This window comes from Glycine soja, chromosome 11 (genome assembly GCF_004193775.1).
Source record: "Glycine soja cultivar W05 chromosome 11, ASM419377v2, whole genome shotgun sequence".
Lineage (NCBI taxonomy): Eukaryota > Viridiplantae > Streptophyta > Magnoliopsida > Fabales > Fabaceae > Glycine > Glycine soja.
Window position 1 is genome coordinate 21,427,146 of NC_041012.1, and position 22,198 is coordinate 21,449,343.

Consider the following 22,198-nt stretch of genomic DNA (forward strand, 5'->3'; position numbering starts at 1 on the left):
ACATTGGGGTTCTACATATTTCCTAAACAAGAGCTCCACTGCCAATGCGAATCAATCTATTGATAGAGGAGCCTTAACATACTGTGGTGGTTCTATATCTACTGCAACTCACTTTGAAAGGCTGATAATTTCACTTCATATATATATATATATATATATATATATATATATATATATATATATATATATATATATATATACTTCATTGATTTTCAATTCAATGTAATTAATTAAATGCTTTATAATTTTAACTTTTAAAATTTATGCGGTCAAAGGAGTTTCAAAGACCACTAACTCCTTGGGAGGTGATGGAGAAAACTAAAAAATTAAAGTCGAGAAATGGGTTAATGATAAGTCTCACAAATTTGCTTTAAGTTGTTTTTCCTAATTATATTACTTTATTTTGGTGTATACTATTCAGTTGCTAACACTTTTAACGACCGAATTTTATGGTCGCTAAATTATGTTTTTTTGTTGTGTAAAGTGTGAATAAATTTTCAATTACATTTCGATCCCTCTTTCCAATATAGGGTTGGATTCACTTTTTTGGTGGAGGTTTAGCTAACAATTAAATTATAATAGGAGCAGATGCAATGTATGCTGATTCCTAAAAATCATAATTTTAATAAATAAGCACCATAAAATTAATCACACGAGACAACAGAAAGTGCTACTCGTAGGTCATTCGACGTCCCACATATATACATTCTGTAAGTTTCAATTTCTTGTTGAGAAACGCTACCACTACGAGCTGCATAGTGATTACCACTTACTCTATCACGCAGCGAAAGAATAATCTCCCTCAGGATTGGTTCGTGGCCATTGAGAAGATTTCCCATGCTCAAAACCTTTCTCCAAGATTGGTTTGCAGTAGGAGGAACAAACATGTTTGACAAAACTTCCCTCTCATGGTCCTTTACTTCTTGTTTCTTGTTAAACTCCTACGCAAGAATGCACGAAAGATAGTAGAAATACATGTCAGTTCAATGCTAAGAAAGACTCAGGAATATTAGCCAAACCACAACAAGGCATTTCAAGGCATAAGGTTTAAGCTTTACACCTTTTCACCAATGTCCTCTATCAAACCCTTTCCTGTTGTTTGAATATAAAAATTGTAGTAATTGTTGAAAATTTCTCTGGAGACACGTGGTGCTTGTATAAGCTTGCGATGGAGGGAAGCTGCAAGAGCCAATAACTTCTCAACTTGTTCAAAAGCAATAGTTAGTCGTCTCAAGTCTTCAACAATCTCACTGTCTCCAGACAAGCGATTAACTGCAACAAAAATGGAAATAGGTTAAACATCATTCTTTTCTGCCCAAGAGGAGAATTAATGAATAGGTACCTTGCAAAGGCCTCAAAGCAGATGCCATAGTAAGATAAAGTTGTTGCATCTCAGTCTCCACCTGTTTTAGTTCTCCATAACTAGTCTGACAAAGTGTGTCGGCTGCTGCTTTGAAGGCAGTACACACCATTTGCTCAAGCAATTCATGTGGTTGTAGAGTTTCAAGATAATGAAGAACCTGGAAAATTGAGAATATAAAAACTATAGCAGATGAGATACACACAAAGAACAGCATATCTCAAACAATCCATATATGTACTATGTAGTACTCCCTCTGTTCCTATTTATAAGGCCCAAGTTTGAATTGGTGTTTGTTTCTTTTTAAAAGACCCAATTTATAATGTTTCTTGCATTAATTATTTTAGACTAGAAATACTCCTCATTAAAAGAAGAAAGAAAATGAGGGCGAGCCCTGGTGCAGCGGTAAAGTTGTGCCTTGGTGACTTGTTGGTCATGGGTTCGAATCCGGAAACAGCCTCTTTGCATATGCAAGGGTAAGGCTGCGTACAATATCCCTCCCCCATACCTTCGCATAGCGAAGAGCCTCTGGGCAATGGGGTACGAAGTTTTTAAAAGAAGAAAGAAAATGTATTCACAAACAATTAGAAGAGGGAGGAGAATTAACAACAGGGATAATTTTGGAAAAAGTTGTAAATTTAAGACAAATTTATTGCTATAAACTAAACTAACCACTTTTCTTAATCTTTGATGAATTAGACAATTGAGTCTTAAATATAGGAACAAAGGGAATAATCTTTTTCCTCTTTACACAAATAAGAGGTAGCAAATTCATTTGATAAATACTAATTTGAGGATTTGATCACAAGAACATGTTACAAGTGAACCATAATAATTTAAACTTTCATCTGTCTTTCATGCATGGCCCTCAATTCACCAAATAACCCTAATTCAAGGCATAGCCTACATGAACACTTTTCTCATAAAAGCACCCATTTGCTTTGCATCTCTTGATACTTCTAATCACTTATCTGTGCACAACGGCCACCAGTTAACCCAGGGGGACCTCTATTCCAAAGCAAATCCTCTTGTATAAATAAGGATGAAACTCATCAACTTTGATTGCAATGCCCCACTAAATCATATAAAGTGCATGCATTATATACATTTTTGGTCTTTAACTGTGGTATCTTTACAGATACTGCTGTAAAGACTTGCTCCTTGGGCAGTCTTTAAACTAACAAAGACAAGAAAATTTGTTGAATGTTCTTGCTTTTTCTTCTGATCTTATGAAGAGCCCAAAGTGAAAATGATTACTTCTAAATCAAGATTAAATCTATAAGATCCTTAGGGCATGGCCTCCTATTATCATTAAGATCCACCTCTTGGATCCATGTAGAATGAAAAGTGTAGAAATGGCTGCCAAGTTTTAATGGTTCGGCTGTCCAGTCAACATGAGAAACCAAGTAACAAAATAATGTCATTCTAGTATAAATTTCCTGGAGCCCAACAATCTGTTTAACAATAGCAAAAGCAAAGCAAATTTAAACTTCTAGAAAAATACTTACCTTTTCTCCTTCCCTATTTGGATCAAGAAGAGGCTTCTGTTCAGAAGCAGGAAGAGCAGGTGCACTATTCCAAAGCTTTCTCCACAAATTTCCCTGCTCAGACATTCTCTTAGAAAGCTGCCCTTGTGGAGGCCAACTGTCTTTTGACTTCTTAATGTCAAGAGCACTGGATGATGATGATTTACTTCCCTCAGGGTCATCATCCTCTTCCCAATCCCCAGGTGAATGCCACCGAATAAAATCTTCAAAGACAGCATCTGGATTTGCTGCCTTAAATGCTGACATATCTAGTAACAAAGCCATTATTGGTCTGTTAGTCTTATATATTGAAGAAACTTTGCATGCACAATTAACTACAAAGTGAAAAGGAAAAAAAAAGTCCATTATATATATAATTCTATTTGGATGAATAACTGAAACTAGCATAAAACAAATTTAATGTAACACCATTCAACTAGTTTTTATAGAACTCTTTGAAAAAAAAATCACTTTGGATTATAAGGTTGATTATGCACACCATGCCGATAAAATTTTATTTAAAATAAGTTAATGAGTTTATCTTACAAAAATTAGCATACAATACACTATTGAAAATAGAAACAATTATCAAACGTCTATTTTTTCTACTATTTGGTGGGTATGGTGTGGTAAACATAACACTCATGATTGAAAAATTAGACAGATATAAACATCATTCCATTATATTAATGGTGCAGGTATATCACGTTACACACTTACACCAATTAGAAAACATTATGAATATGATTAGTAAATGTGTGATAATGATTATACATTTAAATTATTTTTTAACATCATAAGTGACTGCTTCAGAAATCAGAAGTGATGATATTTTTTTAGAAAACAAAAAGGAACTTGAGACATTATTAATAACTATCCAGTGTTATTACAAAACATATATGTTATCCATTACCAAAAATAATATATGTTATTACCTGAAGTTAAGATATCCCTTTCCAACTGAGCAGAGAAATCCTGTAAAAAGAAACAAAAATACGTATATAAAAGGCATTGCTAAGTAACAATGCAATATATGAAATGGAACACGTATCAATCCTACTGTGTCATTTTTATTTTTATTTTTTGAGTTCTAGATTTGCAAGCAGAAATATGCATGAATTAATCAAATGACAATTCAGCTTCACAAAGTTCATGGAAGGAGATGAATTTAGTGTCTTTGGATTTTTATTTACTTATTTATTTATGTTTGTTCATCTTTCTGAATCACCTTTGAAAGAAAAAGAAAAGCCTCCATAAATAATCCCAATCAGCCATCATATTTTACAATATTATTTATGTAATTTATATTCACACGTCTTTGTTTCCTAAAGACCTTGTGCTGTCATCAACTACAGGGCTGATTCTACTCATAGCATTGATAGCTTAATATTAAAGTGAAACAAAGGGACCTATTACAAAAAAAAAAATAGTTGTATTTATAAGTGTGCAAAAGAAATTCAACAGCTTAGTCTCTCAACTTTACTTTGTCAACCACCTGTAAGAGGAATAGAGGGTTCAACTTTTTACCAAAGAATTTATCCACTTTTCAATGGGACAATTTTAATCCCTGATCAACTTTCTTCAAGAAAAGCATTACTATTTTTTTTTAGCAAAAATGCTGTAAACTTATGATTATAGCTTAACCAATTACAAAATATTATCTCATGTCTTATGGTCATGTTAGGCAGACTACACAAGTCTGTAAAGCAATAAACTAAGCACTGGAGAGGCTACTACATCACAGGCAAGATAATTCATACCTCTATACACCAGTGCCTGTGCCACTAGACAGGCTCAAGTTGGTTGACAACCTAGAGGCTATATTCCTGAGCCTACACTGCTACAACACCATTCAAATCCTTACATCTAACCTCAATTAATTGTTCAATGTATCTTGTTTTCAGTCATTTACCCCTATGTGAAATGTACACGAGTTTTATGTGGTCCAAGGCTCTAAGCTTTTATAGTCAATGATTGTTATTATTATATGCATTGCATGAGTTTGAGCTTACAAATGAATCACCAAAAGCTTCAACAGCCTTTAGCCGATCCTCATGCATGTCTTCTGTCATAAGTGGTACTTCCTGTAGCATAAACAAGATTAAAGGCGTTATATTCTTCAAAAATTGGTGAAGTAATACTGCATAGTGACAATGCCAAATGGTGCCTGGATGCTGGAACAACCTGTGTGTATGGGACATGCATGCTTTGATGTGACTTGAGAAGCATCATAGAATCAACAATACCAGCAGAACCTCTCCTGGTCAAGTCTGAAGATTTTTTTTCATTCAACAGTTCCAAATCTTCAGGCTTTCTGTTAACATTATTTTTTTCCAGAACAGCGTAAATCATTAGTAGTTGCACTCAGCATTAACATAGAATTAGACACCATTTGTGCTAGAAAATACTTGAAACATTTTCAAGGATATTATAGTACAAAATTGTGACTTGAGGCACAATTGTACAAATCCATTAGTACTTTTAATAGCAGATATGTGTCATGCAAAAGCTATATGGCATCAAAAGCAGTTCTGGAGTAGTATATTCACTACCCTGCAGTGGGCCAGTGGCAGTATATACACACACACACACAAAGAGAAGAGAATAAAAAGCAGTCCTGGAGTTGAATTTTCACTACCCTACAGTGGGGCAGTGGCAATATAAAGACACATGCATGTGCGCGAACGCACACACGATGAGAAGAGCCCAGCAAAGAGATAGCTGACACGAGAACTAAGGATAGACCAGCTGATCCCCCCAGGTCAAGGCAGAACCAGTAATCTTGCAGTTGTGAACAATTCCAAAACCCAAATATCACTTTAGGCAGACAAAATTAAGTTTGAACTAACTAAATTAGTAAATTGGTTTTGTAACCATGAAAAAAATCAAAATAAAAGGAAATTGCTGAATTGTTTGTCAACTATCGATTACCCTACACCAATTGGAGTCCTAAACAAGCACAGATTACAGAACGTACACATACTACTGGAGAAAATAAAGATAGTTGCAAAATGACTGGCTTCTTTTAAGCCAAAGAGATCCTCCCTCCTTTTTGGACAGGGAACCACATCAAGATTGCTGACTTTTCAACTATCGATGGCTATGCCGGTAAAATAGAGAATGTACAAGGATCTACATAAGTTAAAGCTAGCCACTTTTCCCTATCATCTGACAAGATCAGAGAACGTTTTAATACAAAATAAAGCAAAACTAAACACCTCTCAATCCCCCTATTAAAATACAGCCCAGGAAATCAACCACTAAAAGAAAACAAGAAAAGGAACAAAGGATCCCCCTTATTTAACCAGAAATAAATAAGGATATGCACATATAGAAACTTTAAAAATTTAATTTAAACAAGACCAGAAGTGATGATATAAAAATGGAAGAAATGGCCATAAGAGAGTGAGCTGTTATATAAGCAGTAAGAAGATAGATACAAATGATAACAACCGAGCAGGCTCTCACTTGCTAAGTTCACCTGTCAACTTTCCCAAAAAAGTCCTCACTGGGAGTCTGTAGACTGAACGAGTCATCCCCAACTACACTTTCTTCCTGCAATTCAATCAAGACCAATTAACACTCACAATGAAAAACATAATATAAAAAAATAACTACAGTAATACAACAATCAACCTAACAACCAAAACCACGAGGGAAAAAATGGTTTGTGACCTCACTCATGAAATCTATTTGATCCAAGCTTCCAATACAATCTTGATAGTCTTCATTCAGCTGACACTTCCTCTCAATGCATATTGCAAGCTGAATAACAAAGCAAAAAAAACATAAATTTTATCACTATGTACTTCATAACATATAAAGACCAAAACATCCAAGCTCACTGAAATATTTCTAGTTTTTCTTGTAATAACTTGTCTAGAGGTATAACAATAGCAACAACAAAAGTTTTATCCCACCAAGTGAGATCAGTTACATGAATCGCACAACACCAACTTCTTTCGATGTTCTTCTAGTCTCCCTATCCTCCTTTTCATGGGGCAAAAAACCATGCAATATGCTCTCCTCACTGATTATTCCTTGGTATAGAGGTAGCTCAATCCAAGGAAGGAATTATCCTCTCACAGAGGAAATATGCTTTGGATATTTTGGAAGAGATAGGCATGATTAATTGTAGACCCATTGATAGTCCCATGGATCCAAATCAAAATTTAATGGTGAAACTAGGTGAACCATATTCAGATCCAGAAAGATATAGAAGATTAGTTGGGAAACTCATCCATCTTACTATAACCAGACCTGACATTTCCTTTGCAGTTGGGTCGATAATAAGTTTATGCAATCTCCTTATGTTGATCACTAGAAGGCTGTTCTTCGCATTCTCAGGTATATTAAGAAGACTTCAGGACAGGGACTGTTGTATGAAGATAAAGGAGACACTCATTTCTGGATATTGTGATGCTGATTGGGCAGGGTCCCCTATAGATAGACGCTCTACTACAGGATATTGGGTGTCCATTGGAGGAAATGTTATCTCTTGGAAGAGCAAGAAGCAGAATAATGTTGCTAGATCTAGTGCAGAAGCCGAATATAGGGCTATGGCTTCAGTCACATGCAAATTAGTGTGGATCAAACAACTTATTCAAGAGCTAAAGTTCTGTGAAGTTCAGCCAATGAAGTTGTATTGTGATAATCAGGCAGCTCTCCATATTGCCTCAAATCCAGTGTTTCATAAGAGAACTAAACATATAGAGATTGACTGTCATTTTGTGAGAGAGAAGCTGCTGGCTAGAGAGATTAGTACAGAGTTTGTCAATTCAAATGATCAGCTTGCTAATTTTTTTATCCAAATCATTAAGGGGGCCTCAGAATCAGTTTATATGTTTCAAGCTTGGAGCATGTAATTTATATGCTCCAGCTTGAGGGGGGGGTGTTAGATTAATATGGTTTTTTTGTGTATGTTTTATTATCTTTCTTATTTTGCACTCTTTCTCTGCTATACAAGGGGCTGCAGTCTGCACCCATCTTGTCATGCACTTGTTTCTTCTTTAATATATATTCAATAGTCTCAGCTGAGTGAGACAAGTTGAGTTCTCCAAAATATAGTTCATAGTTTTAACTAGATTAGCCAAGCAATAACTTATCCAGGGGTGCAACCAGGAAATTAATTCACAAGCCTGGTGTGCAATTAAGTTAGAGGAAGTATCTTAGCCCAAAAGAATTAGAGGCAGTTGTTGGGCAATAACTAGATTGACCTTCTGATGTTGTGGCAGGTCCAAATAGGACTAAGGGGTTGAGCTTGTATGAGAGGAGGAGGAAAAAAGGGTGATCCATATTTGGGGGTAGACTAGTTATCATTATTACGTGGGCAAGTTTTGTGGAATGGGTATTTTAAGAAAAATGGAAAACATGTAAGAGAGGAGGCACTTCATATCTTGTGAGTACAATTGAGAGGTCAATCTCTTTGAGAGACCCTGGACTTGTATTTTCACTACCCTGCAGTGTCATGGTGTTTTTGTGATAATTAATACCAGTGGCTTGTTTTTATTTCCTTTTATTCTGAATTTTTGTTTCTGTTATGTAACAAAGTACATTTCAAATTATCAACAATTATATTTCTGTAACCAATACACTAACAAATGTAAGTGAAAAGTCATTCCAAATTGAAAGAAACATTGAGTCAAGAATTTTTTAATTTCAATAAAAAGTGAGCTAAGAATGTTCTAGAAAACAAAACAAAAAATGTTTAACGTAAAATTTCATATAAAATATGCAACAAAAACAAGACACAATGAATAGATTTCCCCAAAGATCCTTTGAAGATAAAAATAATTTACCATCTGAAGTTTCTGGTTAATCAAACAAGTGGATAGGTCAATTGATCCATTAGCAGGCATCCTGGACAATAGTTGTGACTCTTCCCAACACCACCTAACCTCACGAACAAACTCTATCCATAGCACAGCAATAGCTGAAAGAGACCAAAATTGAGTAATAAAAATGAAAAACAGTACAAATTAGATATCTCAGAAAATCAATTCCTCATAGGTGAACAATTTGTTCCTACTCTCTATTTAGGCTATTGTTATATACAATAAACAAACCATAATTATTTTTGGTAAATACCACGTATATTGCAGTTGCCAAACCAAAGAGAATGTAAACAAAATTGTGCAAAGAGAGATCCAAGAGGTGCGCCTTTTATAGCTCGAGAAGTCTTATGTCTGCTGTCGGCAAAATCTGAGAATTGTACGCCTGCAGACATTAAATATTATAGCAAAATAATGTGAAGTATCAACATCAAATTTTAACAAGCAAATAACCAGCATGCTGTGCTAGGAACCCCAAGGATACTTGAAATTTGATTATTTAGTAAGGTATAAAATAAACCTTATGTTTTAGAAGTGATGAATAAAAAAGAAAAAGTCTTAAAATGGATGGAAATGTTCCCCAATTTATAATCATTTGAATGTGAGACAAGGGCAAATTTTCCTTCCACGAGCTTGTTTCTACTGTCATCATTGTTCTACCCACCACTTAAATTACTTGCCATCCTTTTACTTTAAAGAAATAATCAAGCATTCAGGGGATCACAACTATCTATGCAAATATCAAATTTTCCATCATTTGATAGTGATCTTCATGCAATTTTTCACCATCCAAGAATAAGTTCTTTCAAATTGGAAAATATAGATAGCACTACATTGGAGGCCATTTCTTCATTCACCTAGTGTCCCAAGGCACTAGTAGCTTCTTTTAGCAGATTGACAGTAGATTGGATGTAGATTCACAATCTAATGGACTAAACCTAACTCAATCCCAACAACTAGCTTAGGAGGGGGGAGGATTGATCAGTTACTGTAAGGAGTACTCTGATCATAGTAGTCGACAGTGGATAGTGGCCAGGAGCAGTCTCCCCCCAAAAGTGCTATATCAGGATAGCGATAGTGGATGACTGCTATTCTAATTTTTTTCCGTATTGTTAGGAAAGAGGATTGAGGTCAGCCACAACCAAGACCTCTATTAGTATATAGGAGGAGGGAAAGATTCTAAAAACAGAACACTGTTAATTCTGTTAGACCTTTCACTTAGAACTGTTAGACAGCTAATTCTGTTAGAGGGAGTTGGACTGAGAAGTATAAAGGGATCCTGGACAAGGAGGGGCATCGAGTTGTATCCAGAGTGGAACAGGGATATTCCCTTGTGTGAAAGGAGGATTTCTCCTTTGTGTTTTCTCTATCCTTTCAATAAAACAGATTCATCTCTTTCTGTTAAAGTGCTCTGTTTTTCTTTTTCTTTCTTCCTAAACTGAAGATTCCTATCACGTTTTTTTTTTTTGCTCAGCAAAAATAGATAATTATATTATATGCAAAGTACCAGAGGTACTGAAAATACAAATAGTAGTACTATACACAGATGGTATCGATACTATCCTAGAGATTAGTATTAGATACCATTTGAGCCCAAGGCCAAGATTACAGCTGTGGTGTATCTACTACAGAGAATCCTAGCCATTACCCTTCTTTCCTAATTACCCAAATACCTCCCCCAGTTGAGATGACCATTGGTTGTAATGCATAGTGAAGTCCTTCTCCATAACTTTGAGCCATGACCATAATAGGAGAAGTGCGGCATCCATTACTCAGGTTGTGTCGAAAATCTGCGTGTCAAAAACTGCTTTGTTTCTATGTTGCCAAATGGTCCATGTGAGGGCTATCCACCAGCATTTCCATCTTGTATCCTTAATGCTACCGGCATTCCCGTTGGTGCGTTGCATAAAGTGTTCAATTGGGTTCTGTGGAAAAGCTGTCTTTTTTCCCACCCATCTCAATGATTCCCACCACAGGGGGAGTATTCTGCTGCAGTGGAAGAAGAGATGTGATGCATCCTCCTCCATATTGTTGCATAAAGGGCATGTCACATCAGATATCTCCACTAGTCTCCTCCTTAGATTGGTCTTTGTCGGTAGCCTGTTTCTAATGAGCCTCCAAGCAAACGTCGCCGCTTTAGGTGGTATCCTAAGTTTCCATAACTCCACAAAAGGCCTATTGTCTGCATCCCCCCTTGTTGCTTCCAGCAATATAGCATATGCTGATTTTGTCGAATAACTTCCACTCGGGTCAGCCCTCCAAACCCAAGAATCTGCTCCCTGCTGTTGAATTGATAGCATTTCAGTTTCCTGTATAAACTCAGCAGCCATTGTAGCCTCATTGTCGAATAAATTTCTTCTCCAGCTGAAGTTCCATTCCCATCCATGTTCATTGTGATTTCCCATGAGGCTAATTGTTTGCTATTGTTGATTGGAAATCTGATACAGGTTAGCATATTTCATCATTAGCGGTCTGTCCTCATTCGTCCATGTGTCCTCCCAGAATTTTATCTTGTCTCCGCAGCCCACCTTCCACTGTATGTGACTTTTAATTTCTGCTGTGTGTTGTTGCTGATTGAGCAGCTTGAGGTCCTTCCACCAGTGAAAGTAATAACTGCTACTTCTTTGTTCATCTAGTTGTCTCCAACCACCGTACTTTGAAGCTAATATTCTGGTCCACCCCTTTCCTTCATGTTGGAAAATTTCCCATCTCCATTTTCCAAGTAATGTTGTGTTAAATTTCCTGAGATCTTTTATGCCTAACCTGCCTTTGTCTTTTGGGAGACATATTGTCTCCCAATTGACCCACGCTATCCTTTTTTGTTCCAGCCCACCTCCCCAAAGAAATCTGCGTTGGATATTGATTAGCTTCTCAATTATGTTACTTGGAACCCTGAAAAAAGAAAAGAAATAGATTGGAAGTGTTGTTAGGACTGCATTTATAAGAGTAACTCTCCCACCCAAGGAAATGTGTCTTTGTTTCCATCTGGCTAATTTTGTCTCACATTTCCTAATAATAGGATCCCAGATTTCCCTATGTTTTGGGTTTGCCCCAATTGGAATGCCAAGGTAAGAGAAAGGCATAGGCAATATGCTACAATTTAAAAAATCAGCTTCCTCCTTACACCATTGTTCAGACTTACAAATTGCCCCACATCTGCTTTTTGCAAAGTTGATCTTGAGTCCTGAAGCTAATTCAAAGCATCTGAGAATTGTTTTTACAGTCCTTACATTCTCCATAGTAGCCTCCCCGAAAAAGATGGTATCATCTGCATATTGCAGGATGTTAACAGGCTCCTTCTTTTTCCCAACTAGAAAGCTACTGAAGTGATTTTTTTCCATAGCCACCCTCATCAATCTAGTCAGGCCTTCTGCAGCGATATTAAATAGCAATGGGGCTAATGGGTCCCCTTGCCTAAGTCCCCTCTGTGGTTGGAATTCTGTAGTAAGACTTCCGTTAACCAAGATGGACAGCGATGCTGAAGGAAGACATCCCAAAATCCATTGTATCCATTTTGCACAAAAGCCCATCCTCCTCATCATGTATGTTAGGAAATTCCATGATACGGAATCGTAGGCCTTCTCATAATCCACCTTAAATACCAGGCAGGGTTTTTTCCCCCTTTTTGTCTCCTCCACCACCTCGTTAGCCATCACTACAGCATGCAACAAGTTTCTTCCCTTTATGAAAGCCATTTGTCTCTCATCAATGATGTTTGACATCACCTTTTTCAAATCTGTTTGCAAGGATCTTAGTCACTATCTTATAAATATATCCTATTAATGAAATAGGTCTGTACTCATTCAAAGATTGTGGATCCTTCGTCTTGGGGATTAAAGCAATGAAAGATGCGTTACATCCCTTTGGAAAACGACCATTAACATGGAATTCATCAAGAAACCGGCTGATATCAGGTTTCAACAGCTCCCAGAAATGCTTGATAAACTTAAAATTGAAACCATCCGGTCCAGGGCTTTTGTCACTTCCACAATCCCAGACAGCAGCTTTTATTTCATCCTCTTAGAACCTGTCCACCAGCATCTGATTTTGTTGCTGTCCTATCTCCCGGAATCTGGCCCCATCTATTACAGGTCTTTCAAAGTCTGATTCATTAAACCTGAGTTGGAAAAATTTGCGGATTTCCTCCTTCACAATGATTGGTTCTTCAACCCATACCCCATTAAGCCATACACCTTTTATTGCATTGTGTCTGCGGTTATAGTTGATGATCTTGTGAAAGTATCCAGAGTTGCAATCTCCTTCCTTAATCCATTTTGTTCTCGCCTTTTGTCTTAGCAAGGATTCATTTGCCTGAGCCGCAATCCACAAGTCCTCCTGTAACTTCTTGCGGGATGATAACTCAAGGGGGGTTAGTTGTCTATCACTGCTGGCAGCTTCTAAATTGTTTAGCTCCTTTGGATTTGTTGCACCCTCTTGAAAGGGTCACCAAACTGTTCTTTGTTCCATTGCTTTAGCCTTTCCTTGAGCTTCTTGATTTTCTCTTTCAATGAATAACCCCCCCAACCCCTTAGCTGTGTGTTTAGCCAGATCTCCTTTACTGTATGTTGAAATGTATTATCCCTCAACCAGCAGTCTAGAACCCTGAACGGTTTGGGTCCCCAATCAGCCATTTTTGCTCTGAGTAGGATAGGGCAGTGATCCGAGAAGTTCCTATCTAAGATGTACTGTGTGCTTCCTGGCCATTTCGTCACCCAGTCATCCGAGACAAGGAACCTGTCCAATTTACTTTTTGCAGTCCCGTTCGGTCAAATCCATGTGAATCTTCTGCCAACGCTTGGCACTTCTTCAACTTCAAGATCTGAAATCCATTCATTGAATTCTGAGATACTGTTGCTGTCCCCCTCTCTTTGTGACATGGTCAACCTCTCATCTGGGTGTTTGATGCTATTAAAATCCCCCACAATACACCATTTTCCATCTGTATGAAGTTGTTTAATCTGCTTGATGGATAACCATAGTTCTCTCTTTGCAGCAGCCTCACATGGTGCATATATGTTAACTATAAATAACTTTTGCATCTCTTGAATCCACATACCCTCCAATAGGATAAAACCCCTACCTGTGATTCTCCTTTCTACCTTAAACATGCCGTCATTCCAAATACACAACAATCCACCAGCTGAATTGATGGCAGGGTATATTTCCCAGCTCAAGTCTGTGTCTCCCCATAGAGCCTGACAAACTCCTCTATCTATCTTATCCTTTTTGGTTTCTTGTAAGCACAACAAGTCCACGTGGTGCTGTGAAACTAATCTTCTAATTGCAGACCACTTCACCCCTCTCCCCAGCCCTCTGATGTTGTAGGACAGGATATTCATGGTGGAGTATTTTTGTTTCCCAACACTGCTGCCTCCTCTCTGTCTCTGAGCTCCATTGATTTGATTTTACCAATGATATTTGGTTCCTCTCCATCGCATGTCATTCCCAAGTCTTTTGCCATTTCCCATTGATTAATTACTTCATGTAGCAGGTTATTATTGCTGGTACTCGTGCTCTGTTTTAAACACCTTGTTGTAGACTGTGGGTCGAGGTCCTTTGAGTCTGGGTTCGATGAGATCTGTTGGCTGTTTGTTGGGGTCCATTTCTTTCTGCACCCCTTTCCCCTTGAATACACCTTCCAGTCACTTCCTTTTTCCTGTTGAGGTTGAGGGCTGTTTGCACTATATCCCCGTGTTTTTGTTTCTGTTACACCTTTAGTGAAGCCCATTTTGTTTTCAGGCCCAATAGATGTCGTAGTTGGAGTGGATGGGATTTTAAAATAAAGCTGTCGTGCTTCAGGGGGACAATTAATGCCTTCCTCTTTTTGACCTTGTGTGAACTCCCCTTTTTTCCCCAGTAGTGTACCATCGGTATTTTCTTCTCTCCCCTTCTTGTTGACTGCGATTTCAGTTTGGGTATCTGCGCAATCCCTTTCGATTTGGTCCAGCGTAACTTGCTGTTTTGGTGTTTGCTGCCCCTCGTTGCATGTCTGAACATCCGTCTGTGGGTCTGGTGTGGCCCCTGTTTGGTTGGCATCTGTGACATCTGTCACAGGGTTCTCGTGGGTTGGGCCGTATTGGTCATTACCCAGGGGATCTTCTGTTCCTAACCTTCCGCTGGGGAATCTGTCGGACCGAGGGTCATTGCTGCCGTCGTTGGCTTCGTCGACGGTCACCCTCTCCGAGAGGTTGCTCAATCGTGAGGTTGGTGAGACGATATGTCATCTGATGACCTGAGCGAGTGTCGACGTTGTCGCGCAAATGGATCTTCAGACCTGGAGGTCTCCTCCACCATGAAGACTAGATGCGACTTGCCATGGATATCAACGGTTACCGAGTGGTGGATCGTTGGGCACCACGGAGTTCTAATAAGAACCCGAGCTCTATCGAGACGTCGGAGTTCTTCAACTTCATCATCAACATCCACTAACTCCCCCACCGCTACTATGATCTTCCGAATGTGCTCAATACCCCATGCGGCTAACGGTATACCCCAGCAATGCATCCATACCAACCTGTTACCCAGTCTCATCTCCGGCTTCCATTTCTCCAGGGAATAGAACAGTGAAGCACCATTGTCTATTTCTTCCTTGATCAATTCTTCTGCCTTTGCATCCTGGAGACCAGGGAGGATGACCATGTCATCACCTAAGTATTTAAGCGTGACGTCAGACCCTAGAATCCACGTTAACTCATCTTCCAACCTTTCGAATATCTCTGGTTTTCTTAGTCTTCCCACCCATGCATTCTTGTACCATTTATCCTCCTCCTTCGGGATGTCTAATTGAATAGAAGAATGTGATCCTCCGTGTCTGGCTTGAGTTGTGACTTTGTTTCTGTGTTGCCCCGCGTTACCCGAGCGTGTCGCCAGTATCACTGCATACGTCCTTGTGGGTACCGTGGTATGTGCTGCAGTAGTTGCTATGGTCTTCATCCCTTCCTTCTGTTTTTGGTTGGTCCCCTGCCATCTATTATTGCTCTCTCCTTTTTCCAGCTTTCCTCTTGCGTACTTTGGTATGTTTACATGAAGTTTCAGTCCTCCGATGATGGTGTTGTCAAGTTGTCTTTCAAGTCTACTCACATCATCCACTCCTTTGAATCTTACAAATCCATATCTCCTTCCTTCTTTGTTCCTCTGTTTGGATACAAATATCTCTCTCACATCCTCCCACTTCTTGAAGTGGTTCCATAGCTCCGCCTCGTGTACCTCCTCTGGAAACCTCGTGAAGTAAAAGGACGTTATGTCCGCTCTGTTCCTCCAGTTTGGGTATACTTGGTTAGCATATTGCCGTTGCCTGGCTCCCCCGTAGCTCTGTCTAGGATCCTTTCTCTCGGTAGATACTACTCTCAGGTTACCTCTCCCTCTCTTCCTCACCGTAGTCCACTCACCCTCTCTCACATCCTCTCTCTCTCTAACTCTCTTTCTCTGGTACAGTCCCTCTGAATTTTCTCTTTCCCGTTTCCTCTCTCTTCTCTCTCTCTATCCCTCATTCTTTCTCCCCCTAGATTCCTATCATGTATATTCTGAATTTTTTTGTGTGTGTGTATTGTTTTTCTAGATTTTTACATTTATATAGTTTGTATTTTATAACTATGGATGACTAAGGGCTGGGTCGGGTGCGAGTGGCTTCCCACCCCGTCACCCGTCAAGTATCTGTTTCAAAATTACATGCAGATTTTTTTTATACCCATGGGTATCCATGATGGGTCATCTTAATATACCCCTTCATGCCCAAGATAGGACAATTGTAGTGAGAAGTTTGCAAAGCTAGACATCTGAGAGAGATCCAACATCATGACAAGATAAACTTTGATACCATATTAGAAATAGAATATGTCTATGTCAACCCCAAAAGCTAGCTCAAGAGAGAAGATTGACCAAGTCTTATATGAAGTAGGCCGCTTATACTTTAAACCAATGTGGGGCATCTTCACAATTAATAAAACAACAACAGTGTAAGTACTTGAGTATTCACCCAAAATGGAAGGCAAATAAAGGAGGAAGAGCTACATACCCTCAATAAACAGTTCTTTCAGCACACGGTCTCTGACTGTTGGTGGAGGTATCACCATTGATTTTAAATTATCAGAACCTGGATTTTCAACTGCTACAAGCCAGAAGAAGGGAAAATATTGAACAGTAAACCAAAAGATGCATTGTTAACAATGAAACATAAAGCATGCATGATTAAGTGAACTATACCATAGAATGCACTGAAACAAATTCGAACCTGAAACAAAATCTTCCATAAATTGTGCCTCAAATGACACTTGCAATGCATCAACCAGAAGACACAACTCAGATGCGAATCCAACCCGATTCCCACTGGAACCTTCAAGTCTAAATGTAAAAAAAAAACAAAATACCACAGAAAATTGAATTTCATAGATTATTTAAAGCATAAGAAATCCAACTTTGATTATGAGTTTTAGAAGTAATTGTACCTAAAATAAACAACAAACTCAATCTATTCATTGCCACTATGGCACTACCACTAAAAAAATCATGGTGCTTTTTGTCAAATCAAGTAATTATACAAAGACCTTTAGGGAATGCTTTAAAAGTGGAAAGTAAAGGATCATGATTACATTGAAGTATAACCTACCAAAACATTCTAAGTGTTATAAACAATTTGATACTGAAAAAAAATGAAATTTCTGCGTAGTTGTAAATTTTCCAGTGATTTTGTTAGGCATGAGAATCAATTTCCCAAACAATTACAAGTGTATTATAGAAGGAAAAATAAAAAGGGAAATTAGTTTTAAAAAGGGGCAGTTAGGAGAGTTAGTTGGCTAACTGTTAGTGTGGGGGTTCTCTATTATAAATAGGCCTCTAAATACTGAGGTTGGATTATCTTTTGTAAAAACTTGGATATAAAGTGTGAAAGGAGAGTGCTCCTTTGGGTACACTTGTGTACATCTGGTCTTCCCTATTCTAGATAATTCTCTCAATCTTTTCTCACTTCTTTCTCTTCGACTCTGATTTGCCTACTGCACCAATTCTGTGTGTGATAATCATCTTTGTTAGAGTAAGATTCCTAACAGATTTGAACCACATATTTTTTTTTACTCTGCAAAATATATATGTATAGATATATGAGAAGCACTAAGGGTGCCTCAACCTATGTACAGGATAAGTACATCCAACCAAAACATACATTCCTTCCGAATCTGGAATATGTTAATATAAATATTGTGTAAAAAAAAAAAAAAAAAAAAAACTAATATTGTGTAGCCAAGAATAATTTAGCCACCACCTAATCTACTGACCAATACAATTAATATTATTTATTATACACTTTGAGCAGCAGATATTCATTAATAACATAAGCAGCTACTATTCGTGATAATTTTGGTTTCTGTTACAGGTAAATAACTTAAAATTTGGAGTAAACCTTAGAGAGATCAACCACTTCTCAGCTTCATGAGGCGAAGCATTTTCAAGTTCAGCCATTTCCATAGAACTTTCAACCATCTTCTCTGACCATATTGCAATGAGTTCAAAACCTGCATGCAGCCTAAGCATAAATTAAATGGAACTGGCATTGACATCTGAGAGCTTCATAAAATAATGAAGCTTGGAAAGCTTTATTAATGAAAATAAATATCTAGACTAAAAGCACCAAAAATATCCTTAGTCACCAAACAAACTTATCCAAGGGACAAATGCAAATGGACAGAAAATTGAGTAGGAAAATCTAATCAACTATGCAGGAAAAATAGACAAGTAAAAACCATGCAAATGGACCAAAAAATTTAGACAGTGAAATTATTCAATGGGCAGAAAAATGGACAGGAAAAAATATGTAAATGAGTGAGGAAAACATTCATATGGGCAAGAAAAGAAGATGGAAAAAATCATACAAATATGATGAAAAAAGTGGGTTAGAGAAACATGTTATCGGTTATATGAACTTAGGCATATCTCTGTGTTTTTAAGGGGAAAAACAAAAGAAACAAAAGAAAAGATCACTTAACACGTGGCCAACAAACAATTAAATTTAATACTCACTTAATAGTGATGGGTTCTTAAAAGAATATATGGAAAAAAATAGAGGATAAATGAATGAAACAGTAACAGAATAACTCAATTATAGAATAATAATGCTGAAAATAACAACTGATGGTGAAAACCTATCAGCCCCTAAGCACACAGTGCTTCCCTCACAAAGATGGTGAATCTTAATGGAATTCCTAGACGACTAATCCCTACCTTTCAGTCCTCTTTTATGGCCATAAGCTTATTCCTAATTTATCGACACAAACCCCCCTAATTAAAATAACAAACTTATTCAATAACAACTCCTATAATAACGATAACAGACTCCTATCATTATTCATTTTATTCTTTTGTTCCTTTATTTCTCCTGTAAACCCTCCAAATCTTTGGCTTGGGCCCACTGTCAAGGCCCACCACTTGATCCACCTTTCTATCAAATAGTTTCATGATTAACCAAAGTAGAGGGAGGTAATGTATTAAAATATGAACTTTCTGTACAAAACACAATAAACCTCAACATAGTTTGTATCTTACCCTTATCCCATTAAAAGTTAATATTTGCATCACAAAAGCTAATTAATGACAATGATGGAAATTTCATCACAATTAGTTTACATGTGCAAAAGCATGTGAGAACTGAGAAGATGGCTATTCTATTGAAATTTGAAAATAGCTAAAATCACTTTATGCATCTAAGATTCTTTGGTCATGCTTGCAAAAAATCCCCAATTTTCCATTATTTATAAATTATAATCCATCCCAACTTGGATTCTACATGCCAGCATGAACAAAGTTTATACACAGATTTAAAGATGTATATGAATCTTAAAACATAAAACTCATTCTATCTAATGAAAGCATCCCAGCAAGAAGAAACTATAGCTATTTCTACATACAAGTCCCTACATCCCAGAATTTACCTTTAACAGGATCTTCTGCAGAATACCACTCGCTCCAAGAACAATCATCATCCCATTGTGTCCCATTGCACATTGGACCGGTAAGATTTTCTCCAGATTTGCTAATTTTGGCATCTTTCATATTGTCATCATCGTAGGGAAGTGTTCTGAATGTTAGCTTCATTGCACATCGGACTTTGAAATTATGAACAGATAGATCCAATGTGGAGTAGGCCTTCAATATCAAATGGAAATTAATTATTACAAGCATAGTGCAGACATGAAGTCAAAAGTTTACAAAGATGGCTGGCTATAAGATTAAGTACTGGAAAAGGTTATTGTGCATGCAAAGTGTCCAATCAACATATTTGGTAAAGTAAGCCAGAATATATAAAAGAAAAAAAAAACAATAAATCACACAACTTTCTTAGAAAGCTCGCAATAAATTGGCAATTCTTTCGTGCAAATATTAATGTAAAATAACATCAATATAGAAAACTGTTGCATTGGAACAAAACTTAGGTGCAATACCATAGGAAGTTTTGGTGTTATTCTCCAATCAAAATTAGTTTCATCTCGGTGATCCACACCAACATTTAATGCACAGGTTACTAAACTGAAATTCCAATTTTGATTAAAGAACCACACCAAAAGCACCACAGTACACCACCTAAGTTGTGTCCATTTTATTATCCTTGTTACTGAATAATTATTCATTCATTCATGTAACCAATTGGAAATTACTTATTTCATCTCACAATATCCCCCCCCCCCCCTAGGGGAAGAGGTTAGACTATATGGTAAACCACTTGAACCAGAGCACTAAATACATCTGCTTCAGTTACAAAGAAGAGAGCAAAATATAGAAGCACAAAGCAAGGGAATACCAAATTAAAAATGGATGTATTCCAATATCACAAAATCAAATAGATATTAAATTGAATAACTTGGGAGAAGAACTCACAAACTTAGATACAAATAACTCGTACAGCCCCTCCAAATGCATAAGTTTTACTGGGACCTGACTACCAATTCGATCTGCTTCGAACCTTCTAGTAAATACAGTACCCATGCTCTGAATTCCAATATAAGCTTTCCGAGATGGATCATGAACTGGAACAAATGCTGGCCATAAACTACGAAGCCAATGTTATGAGAAAGCACATTTCCACTTTAGTTACCTAAACTAAACTAGATATTTCAACAATCTCTTTATTTAAACCCTGTAAACCATGAAATTTGAATCCCATAACACAGTAACTTCTTTACTAAAAAAACGAGACAAGACACAAACCCAAATATTAATGTAAACCAAGCTGCATAATATGCCAATGCACATAAGTTATTCTAAAGTTTCACAACTCATCAAGTGTTAAAGAGCAATGAACAGTAGTTACCTTGAACAATTAGACAAAGCAATTGCAATAGCACTCAAGAGCTTGCTAGACTCTGGCGCATCAAGAATCACGCCACTTGCACTCTGAGGAGCAATCACCTAGTGATATACATGACAAGTAGTGTTTCCTTATCCTCAGCAAAACCATTAAATTTCAAGTGAAAGGCAAGACACAACATTAAACCATACCAAAAACTCCTTCACACCAAAACATAACTGCAGATCATGCAAATCAAAATTCCAGTCAGCAAGTTTTCCTGCATCAACAAGGTACAGAAATAGATTAAACAACATTTCCCTGAGCCTAAACCTCAACCTACTAAACATTTCTACCCAACCCCAACCCCTAGAAAAAATTACCATCAGGGTCAGTCATAAAATAGAACTCCATGCAGTAACTTTTCATGGCATACTTCATTTCAGATTTCACCTTGTACAAATTACCGGCATCCTCCAAGAGAACTGCACCTTTTTCCTAGGGAAAGAAAAAAATATGCTCATTTGATACCATATCAATATCAATACATCATATCACAAACAAGCATGTACACTTGTATAGCAAGATTCATTTGACACCAGCAGCATTCCGACTATGCCAAATTCTATGATTTCCAATGCTTACCAATAAATTTTTTGGCCCATCAGACATCCAAACCCGTAAAACTGCCTCTATTTTAGAAATAAACCTACAAAAACACGATTAACAACAACAATTAAATTAAAACTAGACTAATTGGTAATTGCATCTTCTTTCTATTTATGAATACGAAAAGCACACACACGCAACAATGTGAATTAATTATTAGGAACACGCAGAGACACACCGTTCCCACGAAGAAGCGAGAGTGAAATCATCAAAGTGCTCGAGCTATGAAATCATTAACACGGAAACAAATCAGCACATCTCAAATCCTATTCAAATTGAGGAACCAAAACCAATTTAGATTCAGTAATTTTGTGCGATGAAAATATATGGTTACTTCTTCTTCTTGTTCGGTGAGTTCTTTGTCAGTAGTATCAGCATGGATCTTCTTGCTGGAGCTAGAGGACGCCATTGAAGAATTCAAAATTACCACAAGGTTTTCACGTAATGCGTACCATCATTATCAAAATCCAACAATTCGATCCATCCTCCGACGAGATCAAAACATCACAACCATCCCTCAGATCTGCACGTAAATCAATCA

General features: G+C 37.3%; 1 protein-coding gene across 3 annotated transcripts; it reads right to left on the reverse strand.

Annotated features, from left to right (window-relative positions):
• Positions 1-598: 598 nt before the first annotated feature.
• Positions 599-22,198, reverse strand: LOC114376403 (rab3 GTPase-activating protein catalytic subunit-like). Of its 3 annotated transcripts, none has more exons than XM_028334503.1 (22): positions 21,992-22,198; positions 21,836-21,879; positions 21,634-21,697; positions 21,372-21,486; positions 21,201-21,268; positions 21,013-21,110; positions 20,580-20,751; positions 19,637-19,850; positions 18,112-18,223; positions 16,948-17,057; positions 16,732-16,821; positions 8,974-9,102; positions 8,685-8,818; positions 6,562-6,651; positions 6,368-6,441; positions 5,071-5,200; positions 4,899-4,970; positions 3,822-3,861; positions 2,869-3,155; positions 1,343-1,520; positions 1,061-1,272; positions 599-941 (listed from the first exon to the last, which is right to left on the reverse strand). In XM_028334503.1, exons 1-22 carry the CDS (start codon positions 22,064-22,066, stop codon positions 645-647), a joined length of 2,805 nt encoding a protein of 934 aa, XP_028190304.1. In that variant the 5' UTR covers positions 22,067-22,198; the 3' UTR covers positions 599-644. The 3 variants fall into 3 exon arrangements, with proteins under 3 accessions (XP_028190304.1, XP_028190303.1, XP_028190305.1); XM_028334502.1 differs by having other exon boundaries at positions 16,732-16,824; XM_028334504.1 differs by lacking the exons at positions 21,201-21,268; positions 21,372-21,486; positions 21,634-21,697; positions 21,836-21,879; positions 21,992-22,198 and having other exon boundaries at positions 16,732-16,824; positions 20,580-20,740; positions 21,013-21,108.

Coding starts and splice junctions, on each gene's coding strand:
- LOC114376403 (XM_028334502.1), bottom strand. CDS start 22,066: ATGGCGTCCTCTAGCTCCAGCAAGAAGATCCATGCTGATACTACTGAC. Junction 16,825..16,947: donor TATGGAAGATTTTGTTTCAG/GTTCGAATTTGT, acceptor TCTGGCTTGTAG/CAGTTGAAAATCCAGGTTCT. Junction 6,652..8,684: donor TTAACCAGAAACTTCAGATG/GTAAATTATTTT, acceptor TTTGTTATTCAG/CTTGCAATATGCATTGAGAG.